This window comes from Hippocampus comes, unplaced genomic scaffold (assembly GCF_001891065.2).
Source record: "Hippocampus comes isolate QL1 unplaced genomic scaffold, H_comes_QL1_v1.1 scaffold255, whole genome shotgun sequence".
NCBI lineage: Eukaryota > Metazoa > Chordata > Actinopteri > Syngnathiformes > Syngnathidae > Hippocampus > Hippocampus comes.
Genome location: NW_017806034.1, coordinates 874465 through 893076, shown reverse-complemented (window position 1 = coordinate 893076; position 18612 = coordinate 874465). Strand labels below are relative to the sequence as shown.

The following is an 18612-nucleotide window of genomic DNA, read 5'->3' as shown; positions in this document are numbered from 1 at the left end:
TATAGTGGGAGAAAAAAGTCAACAAGGGAGGAGTAGGGGAGTCATCACGGGGGCCCTCAATATGCTTGGTCTTCTCATTTTTCAACCCAGAGGGACGCCCCTGGTTTTGGTTAGGGTTAAATTTAGGATAAGATTAGGTTAGAGTTTATTTGGGTGAAATTCGGAGTCTTGATGATAAAGTAAAAACAAAAGCATACAGTACTTAATTGGGATTCCGCATGGACTGGTTGTTAGGTTCCGATCTGGATGATGGTCAGTGGCATTCGGTGGACCTGAAGTCCAGAGGAGGGCACCTGAGCATCAGCGTGGACAAAGACGACATGGCTCACTCCAGTCCTTCCTTTACCGTCGCCATCGAGAAGGACCTCTTCGTCGGTGGTAGGCAAATGTACGACGTGATCGTACCTTATACCCGGTCGCGCTTTGAATGTCTTGTTGTTGAAGGTTGCCCTGCGGAGGACGAGAGGCAGGAGGACTGCAGGAACGCTTTTGCCTCCTTCCAGGGTTGTCTTCGTCAGCTGACCCTGGGCCGGCAACAAGTGGACCTCATCATGGTGCAGCAAAGGATGCTGGGTACCTACAGCAACCTCTTGATTGACATGTGCGGTATCATTGACAGGTCAGTTTCTAACATGGAATTCAGTTTGTGATATGCTCGGGCATTAGCTGTCTGACTTCAATGTTCAGAGGGCAAAATCAGAGTAGCCCCTTGGACTAATTAAAAATAAATCTTAAATGTGTTGCTTGAAACATATGCCGTTAATCCAGCTTCAGACTCTCAGGTCGGAGCGCTAACGTCACACGAAGTGATGCCACCGACGCAGAACTAATCCTGCAGTTTGGTCTGACTGCCGAATCGTTGCTTCATTAACGCAACGTTCACAACAATTATCAAACCTGTCGGTCGGGGGGGAAAAAAAAAAAACATGCGGCTCTAATAACACGAGCCGATGCTTAACGAAGCGAGCAGGCGTCCTTGCCTAGGTCACGACTCCTTCATTTTGCATCCATCGTTTGGTTAGCGGTTAGCGCATGGCCGCCGTACGCTTGGCGATCATGCTGATTGAATTGAACGCAAGTCAGATGGAAAATGTTGCTTTTCAACAGAGGGTCAGCGTGGTAGTCATACTCCACGGGAGCTTGTTATTACACCTACCCTCCAGTGTTTCAACTGTAGGTAGTCAGGAACAAAACGTCACACAAGTTTCCATCCAGATCGAATGAAACAAAAGTAAAATTCAAATTTGATTTAGAAGGTGAGCAGCAAGGCTACATATTTGCACATATGGTTTCTTAAAATAAACATCTATCTATACGTGTGTGTGTGTGTGTGCGCATTTTATATTTCCTTTTGTGCGTCCTAGCTTTCTAAATTTTTCCACAAAAGAAAAAATTATAAATGATTTATCTATTTTGATCTTTTCAGGTGTTCTCCGAGTCGCTGCGAGCACGGCGGGCCTTGCACTCAATCCTGGACGCACTTCCACTGCAACTGCAGCGACAGCGGCTATGGCGGCGCCACCTGCCACAGCTGTGAGTCACTGCAGGGCCAGTCTCCTAAAAAATATATACAGTCAAACCTCGGTTTTCGTCCTTAATCCGTTCCAGAAGGCTGTTCGAAAACCGAAATTGTTGAAAACCGAAACCATGCTCTTTTTTTAAAAAAATGTTTTCTTGAACACGTCTGCTCACAATGGAAAGCGACACGAGGAAGCGTCACTTCCTCGTGTAAGTAAGGCGAGAGGAGTCAAATGGTGCATTCAAGTGCGCTCAGTTTGTTCGAGAACCGAAATTTGTTCGTCATCCGACGCATAAAAAACTCGAAATTTTTGGTCGAAAACCGAATTGGTCGAGAACGGAGACGTTCGAAAACCGAGGTTTGACTGTATATTGTTACTTTTGCATGGACGAAAGTGTCGTACTGCTGTCAGCAACTCCATCTCCCTCATCACGGTGGAAGATTTTCTTCCAATACTTGTTTTTTGATTGTTGCGGGACACTTCTCTCAGCATCCTTTGCAAACTTTTCTACTTGTTTCTCTCCTAGCGGTGTACGAACAATCCTGCGAGGCGTACAAGCACAATGGCAACACATCGGGATATTTCTACATCGACGTGGACGGCAGCGGTCCCATCAAACCGCAGTTGGTTTACTGTAACATGACAGGTGACACACGCATAGTTTGTGTATTTCACATCTATGTGGTCGTTTTTCTTACCTTCCATTTTGTCTAGCAGAGGAGAACACATGGATGGAGATCCACCATAACACCACCGAACTGACCCCAGTGAGGCCATCTAGCGGTGAACGTCAGCACCTTGTGCCACTGCACTACCCTGCCAGCGAGGAGCAGCTGTTGGCCGTAATTGGCCAGTCCGACCACTGCCAACAGGAAATGGCCTACCACTGCAGGAAGTCCCGCCTCCTCAACACTCCAGGTGAGGCCACGCTTTGTTTATAGGTCACAATCTGAGAAGAAGAGCGAGGAAAAAAAAAAATGAGTCCGAAAAGATGTGACATACAAAAATTGGAACAATACTGTACGTGTTCCGAAAAGATGAATCAGAAAAGTAGTCTGGCGGGAGTCGTAAAAAATATGTGTGGAATCTGTGAGACGTCAAAAATCCAGAGTCAGAAAGCAGTCGTCCATCAATAGAGCTGTAAAGAGTCAATAAAGACTCATAAAAGAAGACATTGTCCAACATGTTCATGTTTTTCCAGAAGGCTCACCCTTGAGCTGGTGGATTGGTGGTGTCGCTCCGGGTGGACGTCAGAATTATTGGGCCGGAGCTCAGCCAGGAAGCCAACAGTGCGCATGCGGGCTGCAGGGAGACTGTTTGGACCCCAAACGTTACTGCAACTGTGACGCTGACAGCGCAGAATGGTAACTACACACAAATAATCAACACACCAAAAAAAATGGGTGTGCATAAATGAACACTTTTTGAACATAAGATACGGAATCGATTATCTTCAGATTGAATTGGGCCTCATCCATGTGTGGATAAAAATCAGATCTGTCAAAACATAGACGGCTGGATATGGTCTCCATTAACCCTTTCATGAACCCTGTAACCTGATAATATTATAAGCTGTCCACCGCTGTCCCTGAAAGGGTTAAATATGATGCAAATATGGTAGCTGAGTTGAGGTGAGTTGAGTTTAGTACTTATTTGGTGTCATGCATCATTATAGGTGCCCAGCCCATGCGGGCTTATTAGACACAAAAGTGAACAGTAGGAAGACATCCAGAAATATATCAAACAAAGAGTGTCCTCTTGCTATGCAGCCACAAACTGAAGCAAATCAAATGGCTGATACTTGAACAAATAGTTGAGTCTTTCATCATCTGACACTGCAAACAAATCTACAGCCTCACGAGGCAATTGACATAATTATTGCCTGCTGAAATCACGATACAAAGGACCATAAATACAAACCAAAAATAACAATGCAGTTCATTTTCATTATCATTGAAGTGACACAAACAACATATCCGCTCCTCCTCTGGGATACAGTGTGCCATGCAGTTCAGGACCCCCAAAAAATAATCTTTCAACAAAGCTTCAATCTACACAAAACTTCATTTGACCAAATGTGCTGATGCACTCCAGAATTAAATTCTTTCATTTTACCAACATTTGAAGTTATTCCGACATACATCAGCATCAACAAGAAAAACAATTCTTCTGCACTCTCCAAATGTATTGTGTGTTTGAGGTGTATATACTGTACATTTCTTGTGATGTTAAAAATCAAAATCAAATTCTTTAGAGCCATGAGTGATGCAATAAATAAATTGCTGAACTGACGAAGTAATGTAACAGGTGATAGTGAATCTGCTCTCACTTACCTTCGTGGCTGACCAGTTCCTTCTCATGGAAGCGTTACAGCCATCCACTTTTAATTAACCGGGCTTACTTAAATGTCTCTAATCTGTTTTTACTCATTTAAAAAAAAAAAAAATCACTTTCCATCTCAAGGCAGCAAAATGATACAAAATTTGCAGAGTGAGAGTAAAGAGACAATTTTGCAACACTTCTCAGACAGCCCTAGTGTCCAAGAGCGTTAATAGATTCGTTCTCACGTCAAGTGATGCCCAACACTTCCAATTGGTTAATAATGCATGAAAATAACAGCCGACCTAGGGAGAGACCAATGGTGTCGATTTGTGTAAAAGTATGAAATTGACCATATATGGACATCCATGATTTCCACCCTACAGTGACGATTTGCTCCATGAGAAATATATAGCCAAAGAATCTAATAGAATTGTATAGATCATTAACTGTTGGACATTAAATATGGCGTAAATGTGCTACATGAGAAGCGTACAGAACATAACCATAAATGCAAACCTTGAACACTTTCGGCAACTTTCAGGGACAGCAGTTACAACAGTGGGCAGTTTATCATGTGGTCAGGTGACAGGTGATCATTATTGGTGCATGAAAGGGTGAACTGACATAATTCAAGAACCTAACAAAGGCTGCTTCATGTGTTTTGGCCAATATTTCCTTTTTCAGGATTTTTCTCATAACAATGGAAGACATTCGACAGTCTTCCACGAACCGAAACATACATGTTTTATGATGAGGCTGTACATAGTGCGTTCGATGCATTTGCTCTTTCAACCTCTTATGTTTTATTCACACCGTTCATGCTTGTGCTTTACATTTTCCTGTCAGTTCTCAGCTCAACCGTCAATTTGTAGTGGCAAAACATTTCAGTATTTTATTCAAGGTGCTACCTTTTTGTGTCCTGGATTGAATTCAGCACAGACATGCATGGCATGATAAGTATGAATAATAAAACGGTAAATGTAATAATAATACTGTATACTGTACGGTATATATTTTTAGGGCTGAGGACTCAGGCTTGCTGGTCCACAAGGAGAGCCTCCCTGTGCGGTCCCTGGTACTGGGTGACGTGTGGCGCCCCGGCTCAGAGGCCACCTACCGGGTGGGGCCGCTGCGTTGCCATGGCGACAGTAAGTCCAGTCGCCTATGGAAATGAATTAGTCATGCATACAGCGGAAAACCGCGCAGAAACATTCATACATTAGTTAAGTGAGGGTACATGGGAGGTGACTGTGGATAAATGTTTAAGGAGTCGGACTGTGACGAAAAGTCCTCAGGTTTGAGTCTCACATATAGAGAGCATGCATATGAATACATCATTTTAGGATGAATTTATACTGCAAGTCCAAAGGTCAAATTCTTATGAAATGCCAATTTTCGTGTTTGCAGTCTATTTACCTTTTAAGTACAAATTTAGACCACATTTAATATCTATACACCACTAATCTATCTAATTTAATGTGTCTTGAGAGAAGAGCCAGAAAAGATGATTTGGGAAAGGCGTCTGATAAGAAGGGTTGGAAAACAAAACTGCGAAGAATCCAGAAAGAGTCAGAACCGAATATTAGGAAAAGCAGAGTCACAAATGGAATCTGAAAAGTAGAGTCCGGAAAGAGGATTCCAGTTAAGAAGCATCCATAATCAAGAGTCGGAAATGAAGTGTTTGGAAAAGTGGTGTTGGAGAAGAATTAGGGTTAGGAGTTGAAGAATGAAAAAGTCAGAGAAGAGTCTGACGAAAAAATCCCCTTATAGTGTTTTCCGCACTATAAGGGGCTTCGGAGTATAAGCCGCACCTTCAACACCCAACTGTGCTACTTGAGGGTAAAAAAAAAAATAATCTGAATTATATCACTTGAATCACACCATATAAATTAAGCCTTAGATTATTAAAAATGCATTAATTCATGATTGGAATAATTGTTTCCCCTCAGAGAATTTCTGGAACGCTGCCTTCTTCGCCACAGAGACGTCCTACCTCCACTTCCCGACGTTCCATGGTGAGCTGAGCGCCGACATCTCTTTCCTCTTCAAGACCGGCGCTCCCTCCGGCGTCTTCCTGGAGAACCTGGGCATCAGGGACTTCATACGCATCGAGCTCCAGTGTGAGTTCACGCCCTAGTGTGCGGCATGGTGGGCGACTGGTTCGCACGTCCACCTTAACAGTGCAGAGGTGTCGGATTCCATTCCGGCTCCGGCCTTCCCGTGTGGAGTTTGCATGTTCTCTCTGTGCCTGCGTGGGTTTTCTCCGGATCCTCCGGTTTCCCCCCACGTTCCAAAAAAATGCATGGCAGGTCAATGGAACACTCTAAATTGTCCCTTGGCGTGATTGTGGGCGCAAGTAATTCTGCCCTGCGATTGGCTGGCAACCGGTCCAGGGTGTACCCCGCCTACTGCCTGAAGACAGCTGGGATAGACTCCAGCATGCCTGCAACCCTTGTGATGATAACCGGATCACAAAATGGATGGAGAGATGTTTAGAGGTACGAGTGTGGTCACGGAACGAATGAAACTCGTACCTCAAGGAACTTCTATATTAACAATTAATTTTGCGGAAATGAAGTCAACCTCCAAATCTGCTTTTGGCCCCTATATGATGTACAGTACGTCGAGACGTGAGAAAAATCAGCTTTAATGAGCCTTGTGAGCGGGGCTTCTGTGTGTCATTTCGATGTGATTTAGTTTGCATGGGAATGAGACGGTTGTTTACGACGTGAAACTTTGACGAGTCTGCGCACTTTCATTTGTGGTGCCACCATGGTCGCCGTGGGAGTTGAGGGGACGAAAACAGCCGCTAATGCAGGGAGACCCAGGGGAAATCACCAGGTTCCAGCTTGGAATACTGCCGCTCTGCTCCCATTGTGGGGTAACTCTGTCGCCAGGCTCCCAAGAAACAGAGGGAGTCGGAATATTGTTTCATCTCCTCCTTCTGCCCGCTGCCGGCGTTCTGCTTGGCCAGCACTCTGCTAAATCTTTCAGGAGACCGATAGGCTCTGGCGACACTCCGGCATGCGGCGATCCATAACGTGCCTGAGGCAATTATATCAACAGCGCAAATGAAAGTGGTCACACAATACGGAATAGCTTCTTCTTCTTCTTCTTAAGCCCTGGAGGCACGAGCTGGTGCACAGATACCAAGCTCAACGCTTGCAGAAATGGAGTCGAGTGTTAGGAACAAAATTGAAGTAGCCCTAGGATTGAACCCTGAGGGAATCCGTAGTAATAGGAGATACAAACACCGGATAGAGATTAGCTTTCCTTGGCACAGACGTTTTGGGTTCTTAATAGACCTGAGTTAATGTTAATGTTTTCAAAACCACATCGATAAAGTGCCATAAAGAAGAAATTGTCCTCATCAAAAAAAAAGTTTGTTGAAGAACAAAATACGTTCTCTTTCGTGCATCAAAGATCGAAAAATGTTCCATTGATGTTAATGATGACTAATATATATATATTTGTCCACACTGGGGAAATTTGCAGTCTACAGCAGCAAAATTGGGTGGGGGTGGAGGGGGACTAAATATATATATAAATTTCACAACCGGAGAAAACCCACGCAGAAATGAACTGAAAGTAGATATTTTCCGATACAATCAATGATTGAAATAATCAATGGGTCTTTCACAGTTTTTTTAGCCTCTAAACAACTGTGACCCCAAAAAATGGCATGTTTATCGAAGACCCAAATACTGATTTACTCACAAAGTAAATGGTTTCCACGTTGTTCCCAACCAGCTCCCACCCGCGTTCTGTTCTCCTTCGATGTTGGCAACGGTCCTCTGGAGGTTGGTGTGGACTCAAGCTCCCCACTGAACGATGAGCGCTGGCATCGGGTTCGCGTAGAGCGCAACGTGAAAGAGGCATCACTGAGATTGGACACCATGCCCGCCGCCACCCGCCAGGCGCCCACCGATGGACATATTCACCTGCAGCTCAACAGCCAGCTCTTCATTGGTGAGCAAATCAAATTGTGTGTGTGTGTGTGTGTGTGTGTGTGTGTATGTGTGTGCTAGTTTCTTTCTCACTTCACAAATGCAACTAATATATATTAGTATACCCTTCGGGAAGAAAAAGGCACCAAAATGCATACCAAACCAAATGGAACCGAGCCACAAGGTATAAAGTTTGTAGTCCGTAAGTTTGCTAGCTTAGCTTCATTAGCTCTTGACTGTGTCTTTCTTGCTTAATGCATGCACTTTTACCATGAGTGTACCCTTTCTGATGAAAATGTGAAAATACCCAAAGATGCATACCATGCCGAACCGACCTGAACTAAACCCCTGAGTGGAAATTAGAATTCAGGTTTTGATGCATGGGGTTATTAGCTTAACTTCTGTAACTCCTGGCCATTTGCTTAGATTCTTTAGCTACCTGCCATGTCTTTGTTCCTTCACAAAAAGTCATTAATGTTTAATGTGGACGTTGTGTGGACGCTTAGCTTTATTAGCTCCTGACTATGTCTTTGTTCGACTGTAAAAAATTAATATGCACTTAGCAATGGGAATGCCTGCATATGTCTACTGTGCCATACTGAACCGAACCCCTGGGTGGAAACAGGGCATTAGATTTTAGCCCGTGTTGGTTAACTTAGCTCCATTATCTCCCTAACCACAGAACAAATAAGAAAAATGCTCCAGTCAGCACGACGTGCTAATAAACTTCCCGATGTGATTTATTCTTGGGAGGCTCTTAAAATAATCATTAATTGAACAACCTGAACCGCGGGGGGTCATTAATCAGTCAGTCATGTAATTAGCCATTAACAAGCTGCGACAAAACCTCATCAATACAACCACGGGTCTCTTTATCACTGCTACAACGCTAACGCTATTTGTCCATATTCAGAGCACTATAAATCCATTGTTTAATTTTTATTGTTGTGCAAATCTCAGCACAAGATGTCACTTCATGTCCGTCAACAAGCCAGCAAACAAGTGAACAGATTGCATCGGGAAGCGGCAGGAAATAGTGATTTTGGGCCAGTACTGTGCAAAACCGAGTTTACCTGAACACTCGGGTGGATTTGTTTTCCGAAGAGGATATCAAGCATCATTATTCACAGCCACCCTTGATCCCAGAGATTACATGAGAGTGGGAAAGGTTTGGTGCAGCAGGAGTGGTGCATTTTCGACCGTACATTCCCCTAATGCTCCGTAGGTTAGAATGATATTAAAATAATTCCTCCGAAAGGTGCACCAGTTGAAAGTAAATGATTCAAATAAGAGTACTGTAAATATGCTAAAACCTGAACTGGTTGAAATAATTTACCATAAATCCCAGTTGTGCAAGATCATGAGTTAATTTGAAAGAATATATATAAATAAATCATAATAAATTCCCCAAAAGAGAAAACCCAAACATTTGTCAAAATAATCTAATAATGATAATATGCATGTGTAGGCGGGACAGCGTCACGCCAGAAGGGTTTCCGTGGTTGCATCCGCTCCTTGCAGCTCAACGGCGCCACCATGGACCTGGAAGAGAGGGCGCGCATCACGCCCGGCGTCCGGCCAGGCTGCCCAGGTCACTGCGACAGCTATGGTGCGCTATGTCGCAACCATGGACGCTGCATGGAGCGGAACAACGGATTTCACTGCGACTGTGACCAGTCGGCCTATGACGGAGTATTCTGTCATGCAGGTGAGAGTGGTGTTAATTTGCTTCAGACAGTGACACGACACGATAATTGAACTGCTGTCATTTGGGGACATTGATCAACATAGCTGCATAGCCATGATAGCCAACCTTGGTGTGCTGAAACATTTGACCTAAGGGTAACATATACAGACTGAACAAAAAGGGTCCAAGGACTGACCCTTGAGGCACCCCAGATGTCATAGCCATTCGATCAGACTCAAAACTTTCAAGGGTCACAAAATAACAACTTTCCTTCAAGTAGGACCTGAACCATTTAAAGACTGTTCCAATTAATCCTACCCAAGTTTCCAGTTAGCTCAACAGTACATTATGATCAACTGCATGAAACACTGCACTGAGATGGCCAACACTAAATCTGCGTCCTTTCTCCAGAGCTGTCGGCTATCTTCAAGCCGACAACATCTGTCCACTACGCCTTCCAGATGGAGGCCTCTGAGCGAGGCGGCGGGAATGTCAGCGCCAAGCTACCATCCTCCATCTTGTCCGACCTGAGCCTGAGAGCGGAAAACGTGTCACTGAGCTTCCGAACCAGCCAGAGTCCTGCACTCCTGCTCTTCGTATCATCATACCAGCGAGAGTACCTGGCACTGCTCATCAACAAGCATGGTAAGGCAGTTTTTTTTTTTTCATCATCCAGTTTCATCCATTATCACAAAATTTGGTGGATATGTCAATCATGACAGAACACATGAAAAAGTTTCAAGTACTAATGCCCGAAATTGAATATGAATCTGGCCATTTTAGTTTGAAGTGAAGCAGCCATCTATTATTCAGTAGCACCCCATGAAAATGAGAAAAAAGTAGCCCCCAACACCTGCTTTGCAGATCAAACCGAATCTTGGTGGAATTCATTATGCCAGAATGCATGAAAAAAAAAAACCACAACCCATGCATGAAAGTGAAGTTGACGTTGTCCATTTTGGTTTAAAACAGCCATTTCTCACTCAACCGCACCACCTGGAAAGTTAGGGGGGAAAAAACTGCCCCTGACACCTGTTTCTCCAATCAGCCCATAACTGGGTTCATATGTCGACTGGAAGCACAAAAACGTCTCAAGGAACCATGCCTACAATTGAATGGGAAGGCAGCCAATATTGTTTGAAACCATTGAGACCACTTTGGACACATTCCAAGGCTTGTATTTAAACAGACTAAATGCATGACAACGAGGCGATGCCAAATTGCCAAGCTTTTTCTTTTTTTTTCTTGCCTATGCCAAAAATGTGGTTACAACATGGCATCAAAGCTTGATGATGATTTGCAAAAAAAAAAAAAAAAAAAACCCCCAAGAATTCATCCTGGATTCCTCACCTTTCATTTTCTTCTCAGACGCTCACCTTCACTGCATCCCGTCTTATCTTGTTGACCAAGCCCATCGTCTTCACATGATGTTGACCCCCCGCCTCCCCGCTTCTTCTTTTGCTACAGCAATCCTATCAAGCAATGTCAGTCGCTTCCTCCTGTGGCCGCAGTCATCCTGTCAGCCTCTGTTGCCTTTTTAATCGCTCCAGCTGTGCCCGTTATTAGCTTTTTAGCCTCGGCTGGGAGGAGGGAAAGTCCACCGATGTCGTTAGTGAGACATGACCAGCGCTTTTTAATGGAAGGTCACAATAAACTCTCACGTAACTTTGTCGAGTGTTGTTATAGGGCCGCTACAAGGTTAACCCTAAACATCTCCTCTTTTGTATTCTGAGATGCTGCAGGACGGTGCGCAACGACATTAGCAACTTAAGCTAACAGGATAAAGTGAGTTGTCCATTAATTGCTCACATTTCAACCTTGGCAAAGGTCCTCACTCAAATGGGTGCGATTCCCATTTGTCTTTTTTAGAGATGAGTGCAATGAAATGCAACTAAAATAGCTCTAAATGCTAACATTACATGCTAAAAAGGCTATTAAAATCTTGGCGGGGTTCTTTAGGTGGTGTATTGTTTCCTCCATTTGCTGTTATAAAAATAACCTCCCGCCCAGCGCTGTTCTTTACGGGATTAATTAGCTGGTTCGAAAGCGGCTCTAAATAGCTCGTGTGAAGGACAATGTGTTTTATCCCCATGCTGCCTCAAAGGCCTCAGAACGTCTCCTCTTAACGCCGGTGTAATATTAGCAAAATTAATTACTGTTATTGATAGGCAATGAGGATTTATCCTCTTTAAGACGCAAAGCTCCTCATTGAGAGTCAACACACGGATGAAAGATGCAACTTGGTAATATTCGTAAGATAAGAAATGAGAAAAGGTTTGGTGTGTGTGTGTGTGTGTGTGTGTGTGTGTGTGTGTGTGTGTGTGCGTGCGTGCGCACCGCAGATAAGCTGGAAGTGCACTACAAACTCCACGGCAACAAGGAAGCTGAAGTGTTGAGGAGCCAAGCCAAGGGTTTAGCCGACGGTCGTCTGCATACGGTGGTCGTTAGCAGAGTGACGGATGCCGTGTCTCTGCAGGTAACACCAAACAAACAAATGGAATATGCCAAAAAAATCAATACATTTCCCAAAGCTTGCTCAGTAGCTCATTACTTAGTTTAAAAACTAGTGCTCCCTGACATAAAACTTTAGTGGAAATCTTACCGAGATGCATGAATAAGTCTCAAGAACCCAGGCGTGCAATTCAAATGGAAGTCAGACAAATATTGAAATGTAAAATGGCATTTGTAAAGCTTTTCCTTTTAATAATGTAATAAAGCTCATAACTATGATTCATAGTTATGCAATGTAATTGCAAATATATTTTTAAGTAATTATATTTACATTTTATTCAAAAAGGTTAAAAAAAACAGTTAAATTGTTCATTTGAGCTTTTTTAAAAACTGTTCGGTAAACACGATTAATCGATGTTCAGACTTTAAATGATAAGACAGTGCTTGTATGACAACCCCGTCTAGCTGGCTAGAGCAGTTTGTGTGGGAGGTGCAGTGCTGTGTTAGCATTAGCATCATTGCTAACACAATTGTTTCAAGTGCTTATACAAACTAAAACGATCATACATCGCTTAATTCAAGCAATGGCGCCGTGAGTAACGTTTTGGATGCTAAAGATTGCAAAAGCGTGCAATTTATGTATGTTATTTCCCCCATTCAGAGCTACTTTTTTCTAGGAAACTCTTAAATCGCCTGCTTGACTTGAAAGGAGCTCCAGGGGCCGACTAGCTGCCTCGCCGGCTGGCTGGCTTGCCTATTTGAAGAAGGAACTTAAAAGATTTCTGCCAGGATTCAAGGCTTTAGCTCGACAAACGGTGTCGGACTTGCGAGCAGGGGAGTCTGCTGCAGGCTGCCTGGGGTTGCTCAGAGTTAAAGGTTCACCGTCTGTCTGACAAGATGTAAGGGAGTCATGGTTCACTTGGCAAAGGTCTTCTGCAGAATTCTAAAATGAAGAGCTGGAGATGTTTGCTTTTTGACTTGTCAAACACTATCATGTTAAAGCCGAATGCCAAACAGAGCTGTGGAGTTGTCGGATGTGTGTAGGTTACCTATGTTACACTACACTGTATGAAACATCTCATGCATTTTTGAAAATGTAGCCCCTCAAGCCAGTTTCACTTGGCAACATGACGTTTGGTACGCATATTTATTATGAATAGACCCACAAAAAATCTCAAGAAGCCTTGCAAGAAAAGGCGAGGGAAGTCAACCATTGTGATCGAAAGCGAGTATTTTAGGGAGTCAAATCCACATGGTTAGAACACGACCAAAATGCCCCCCACCCCCAACTCGCTGAAGTTGTAAGTTATAAAAGCAGTCAAGTGATATTTGACGCAAGTCAAACACTATTAAAAAGTTTCTCCGAATCTTTGCTGTCACATGGAATCAAAGCTCTAACCTTTTGATGACAAAACTGTCTTTCTCCTCACTTTTGCCCTCATTAAAATCACCTCCAGTGGAGAACTTTGATTGAATGCTTTTCATATGAGTTTCTAATTCTGTTGAGGCGCGTTTTCCCACTCCCATGGTCGACTGCTGAGAGCAACGTATTACCTAGCTCTCTCAGAACACAGCAAGGGGTAGTCATCCTCAAGTCGCTAACTGCTAATCCACAAAAATAACTTTCTTCGCCGTTAACATCAAGCCATATTGTGTTTCCCTTATTCAGATTGACCAAAGTACCAGAGAAGACTTCAATTTGACGTCTGACGGCGAATTCAACGGCATCAGGTCACTGTTGCTCGGCAAAGTGCAGGGTGAGTGCACCAAAATAAGAGTGGGAAATTCAGACCCCAAAACAGGTTTAACCAAGCGGCATGAAATTTGGTAGACATGAAAACATGGGTAGATCCACCAAAAGTCTCAAGAACCCGTGCCAGAAAACACACATCTAGTCAAATTTTGGTCATATTCAGGGCTGCTTCAAAGACAAACTTGTCCTATATATTTTGTACGATTCCTACCAAATATGAATCACGTACACTCAACAGTGGTTATTTGAATGTGAGAAACTGCAACAGTCATCCAGAAGCTCTCTTGGAACATGGTCATGTCCCATTTTGATGTGTTCCATTGTTAAGGTACAGGCTGAAAAATGCTGGCTGTCCTTATGCCTCAGAGACAAAAAGCCTGTCAGTCAAACAAGTGACCTGCTCCGGTCTAATGTTAACGCCAACTCGTCTGAGGGTGTCGGTATGCTTTCCGCTAGTGTTTTAGCTGCTGTTGTCAAATCGTCATCGAAGAAAGGCGATGAGAAAGTGGATTTTCTGTCGCGTCTAGCCAACCCCGCCATCCATCACGGCCACAAATGGAGGCACAAACACGGTGGGTGGCAGAGCCATGATGGACGGTTTGGGCCTAGAGGAGCTTTTAGGCCACATGTGTCAATCCCACACAGTCATGATGATGAAGAGGGTGCAGTGAACACCTGCCCATTTGCCAGCCAACATTCGCAAAATATTCTGTCGAAAATGAGTACAACTAATGGCTGACAAACGTGCCTGTTTGTGCATATGAACACAAGAAAATTGTCATCATAAAACATTTTTAAAAAGTTGTAGATTACATGAAAAGGTGCAATGTAAAATCCTCAAAATGTTTTTAGGAAAAGTTATAATAAGATAAAAAGTGAAAAGATGAGGAAAAAAAATACAGTCACAATAGCAATAACAAAAAGTTGTGCTGTGACAAGGAATTAATGCACAAATGAAGTCATGCCAACAAAAGCTGTCATAAGTCAGCTAGTTACCGTGCACTCAAATCTCAACTGGATCGTCCCCTCGTTTGTCACAGAGTCGGAAGAAGTGGATCCAAATCTGATCCGCTTGTCCTCGCTGGGCTTCAGTGGTTGTCTGTCAGTGGTTCGCTTCAATTCCGTCAGCCCCCTCAAGGAGGCGCTGCTCCGTCCGCATGGCGGAACCGTGCACATCAGCGGCCCGCTGGTCCGCTCCAACTGTGGTTCACCGGCCGCGTCCAGTCCTTATGCCGCGCACAACACACCGCACCTGTCAGGTGAGAGACTTTTCCGCTACTTGCTAATCATGCTAATGCTAACTGAATTTTTGATCACTTACACTGGTCAAGAGCAAGTTTTAATCAGAGATAGTTTTATGTACAGTATCTACTCGTGTATTTTTTGTCACAGATTTCAAAAAGTCCTAAATTGTTTCCTAGCGTCTTTTTTTTTTTAAAGGGTTTATTGATTTATTTATTTTTGTCAGTCTGACATAAAAGCTGGCGCAGTAGGGATTTTACCACCATGCCTTGAGGTTTATAGTTATGTCATCCATCCATTTTCAACACCGCTTCTTCTGAAGAGGGTCACGGGGAGTTGCTGAAACTTATTCCATCTGACTTTGGGCGGAAGGCAGACTACACCCTGAATCGGTCGCCAGTCAGGCACAGAGCACATATAGAGACAAATCAACATTCACGCCCACATCCACACCGTCACTGAGTGGGAACTGATTCCATGCTGCCCGCACACAAATCAGGCGAGTGTACCACGATACCATCGGCAACTTGTCATTACGTCAATTCAGAAAAAGATCCACCTATTGCTGAACCTAAGACCTACTTCATAAGTATTACTAATCAGTAATATTACTATATTACATATATTTGTTGTTGTTTTATTATTGTTAATAGTCGAAGTGGTATTACAAAAACCTGATGTGCTCGAGAAAAAAAAACAACAAAAACAATGGCACATCCAAGATCAGCACAGAAAATTCATTTAGAAAAGTTTATTTGTATCTCTGATTTACAAAAATGTAGTAAAAACGTGTATTTTTCCATCATGGTGTTGAAAATTCCACTTTAGTTTGTATTTAATGGCTTTTGATACTGAATATTTGATATAATATTTAATACTGAAGAGTGCTAGTACAGTACAACATCTTACTTGGTTATGACAACATAGGATGTTTGAATGGATGGAAGGATGAAGGGATGGTTTGAGATCACTGTAGAGGTATTTCCACTGTGCTGAGTGTTGTGCTTGCGTCGCTATGATCTGTCTAATTAATCTGTTTACTTTCCACCTGGTTGCTTTTTGCCTCGTCAGACATCTGCGTTATGTGGCAGTCTGCTTTGCCCTAACTTTTCCTCCTTCTCTTCTCATCTCCTTTCTCTTCCTCTTCTTCTTGTCTTCCTCTGCTCTAGACCCGTCCAGTTCTGGCCAGCCTTTAGTCAATGCCATGCGGACAGACTCGGCACTCATTGGAGGTAGCAAACATTTTCACTGGAATGTAAAAGCAAATCTGTCCCAAAGGCCACTATAACTAAGATTTCCATGAAATTTTTTTTTTCTTTTCTTTCTTCACTCAGTTGCCCTATTATGCCTTTATCGTCACTTGTTGCAATGCAGAATGAATGGGACCTGTTAAATACTGGCATTACATAATTCAGTCAATGCTCTGTCTGAAAGGTAAAACGCCTAGAAAGAAAAACATGGCCATCTGCAATATGTGATGAGACTCTCCCCCTAGCATGTTTGCAACTGGAATCTTTGTATCGCACTTATTCAGTACAGTACTCTACAACATTTCATACACTTTAAACCATAACAAGGTCACAGAACACATTTTTTGTGTGTAACAAATAACAAGTAGTTAAATTTTGAATTTGTTGGAGAAGACATTTTTTTCTTTCAAAGTAGTACACAATTTACACAACTCACCAATTCGATTCCGGGTGATAAACACTAACTCTTTGACGCACTCTTCAATCCAGTCCAATGTCTGTACACAACATGAGCACAAAGATAAGTTATTTGAGATTAAAAAAATAGTTGTTACATAATGACACATTAAACGTGAATATAAACATTTCCATTCATTACGTACTTTGGCTCCGGAATCCAGCTGTATTATTTAGGGCAATGTCAGTCCATTATTTTGTTTTTCCTCTCTCCAGATTCGTCACAAACTACACCGACATTGTTCAACTGGATAATTGTTAATTATTCTATAAACCCTTAAAATTAAACATCTTGTTTACAACTCACGATTGGCTGCAAGGAATTGTAAACATAGTGCAAAAATTAATAAATAAAATAAAAAGGTACGGAGCGGGATTTCAACCAGTGACGAATGGGACGAACGCTCTTCCCGCTACCTCACGGCCGAGTACACTTTACCCGGGGAATAATTTGTACTTGAAATCTAGTGCGATTCACGCCAAAATAACCACAGCGTATGTTATCGATGTCGTTGTAACTGTTTTTAACAAAGTATTAATAAAAAAAATAAAAAAAAAGGAGAAAGAGGTCGAACTTTTTTTCTAGGGAGCCCACGAAGGGAAAAACATTTAAAGGAAGTCTCATTTGCGATAAAATGCATGGGGAAACACATCAAATACAATTCATTACATCTTACATGAAACTCTTAAATGGATTTGGAGACGCCCGGATTCATCCGTACACCTCACAAGAGCGACACACGCTACAAAGAAATGCGTTCACAGAGCCTTGGGTTAATAGTACAGTGACACATCCATGCTAATTAGCATTATTGTTCGTTTCAACCAAGGACGTAGTGTCGATGCCTTTTGCCGCGCATTGGCGCTTCGGCGGCGGGAGAAAATGTAGCACGAAAACCTGCATTGTGGGAAATGTAGTACATCACTGAAATCCGCCAATGACCTCCAATTTTTTTTTTTACCGATATGCAAGTTTCGACGGTCAGTTTAACGTCACCGAAGACATAATCGAATAAACTAAATAAGTTACTTCTGGCGACGCACGTTAACTTTACTCCAGTGTAAGACGAAACAACCAACATTTGCAGCATTGACAACTTCTAATTGGATTATTGGATTTATAATGACGGATCAAGTATTCGTCATAAATTAATATCGTGAACATTATACAAATGTATGTCCAGTTCGAAAATAGACCGTCAACATTTTAGACTATCGAAATTCAAACAAAACTGTTTAGCATTACTTACCAAATCAGAGCGCTGATGAAAACGAGGACATGAAACATCAGTTAAAGAATGAAAACGAGGACCGGGTGTCCACTTCAAGCAGGAAAATAAAAGTGCGCATTGAAACCAAATAAAAAACTAATTTAAATGTTTACCACATCCACATCGGGAGGTCTGTCCTGAAATCAACTCCTCACTCGGGTAAATCCAACATGGCCGACTCGCGAGACCGCCCACCAGACGTCGTAAAATCGATGACGTCATGATGCAACATAAATAAATCCCCAAAAATGTAAGTGTTCCCTTAGAAATATAAAATTTTTAGTCCTATTCAGTTAAAGTGTCATAAATGTTAACAGAGCGCAACACTTTTTAGTTTGGTAAAATGGATACCAACATTTGGCTTCCACAGCCATATTAATTATGAGTTAGTATGACTATTTTAGATTTAGGCGTACTTTTCCCAAGTGGCCAGTTTTTGCTAGGTGGTATACTGTACATGACGCTCGATCAAAGCTGAACAGTTTGGAATTTTCACTCACTCTTATGTATTCATACTTTCTGTACCGCATGGTGTAATAAAGAAACGATAAAACACTGGTGACTTTCACTCCAGCTCTTGCTGTTGCTTGGTAGAATTTATCGGCCTCGATTATCACTGCTCCATAGACAAATTAAAAATTTCAAATTTGACAATTCTGTCAATATGGTAAGACAAGTCATGTTCCAACCTTTTATCATAATTTTTTTACTTT

General features: G+C 42.6%; 1 protein-coding gene and 1 long non-coding RNA gene across 3 annotated transcripts in view; one reads left to right on the top strand and one right to left on the bottom strand.

Annotated features, from left to right (window-relative positions):
• Positions 1–18612, top strand: part of LOC109529496 (contactin-associated protein-like 4) — a 53289-nt gene that overhangs the window by 34238 nt on the left and 439 nt on the right. Inside the window, exons 9-23 of one of the 2 annotated variants that reach the window (XM_019892885.1) lie at positions 235–378; positions 445–619; positions 1427–1533; positions 2047–2166; positions 2238–2438; positions 2722–2884; positions 4863–4990; positions 5792–5962; positions 7593–7811; positions 9258–9497; positions 9888–10121; positions 11819–11952; positions 13597–13684; positions 14721–14939; positions 16092–16154. In XM_019892885.1, the coding sequence (XP_019748444.1) occupies positions 235–378; positions 445–619; positions 1427–1533; positions 2047–2166; positions 2238–2438; positions 2722–2884; positions 4863–4990; positions 5792–5962; positions 7593–7811; positions 9258–9497; positions 9888–10121; positions 11819–11952; positions 13597–13684; positions 14721–14939; positions 16092–16154 (2406 nt within the window). The remainder of the gene's footprint in view (positions 1–234; positions 379–444; positions 620–1426; positions 1534–2046; positions 2167–2237; positions 2439–2721; positions 2885–4862; positions 4991–5791; positions 5963–7592; positions 7812–9257; positions 9498–9887; positions 10122–11818; positions 11953–13596; positions 13685–14720; positions 14940–16091; positions 16155–18612) is intronic. The other variant, XM_019892886.1, reaches the window with a different exon arrangement.
• LOC109529540 (uncharacterized) lies at positions 16126–18138 on the bottom strand. Its single transcript, XR_002170855.1, has 3 exons — positions 17879–18138; positions 16609–16669; positions 16126–16189 (listed from the first exon to the last, which is right to left on the bottom strand). It is a non-coding gene; the product is annotated as an uncharacterized LOC109529540 (long non-coding RNA).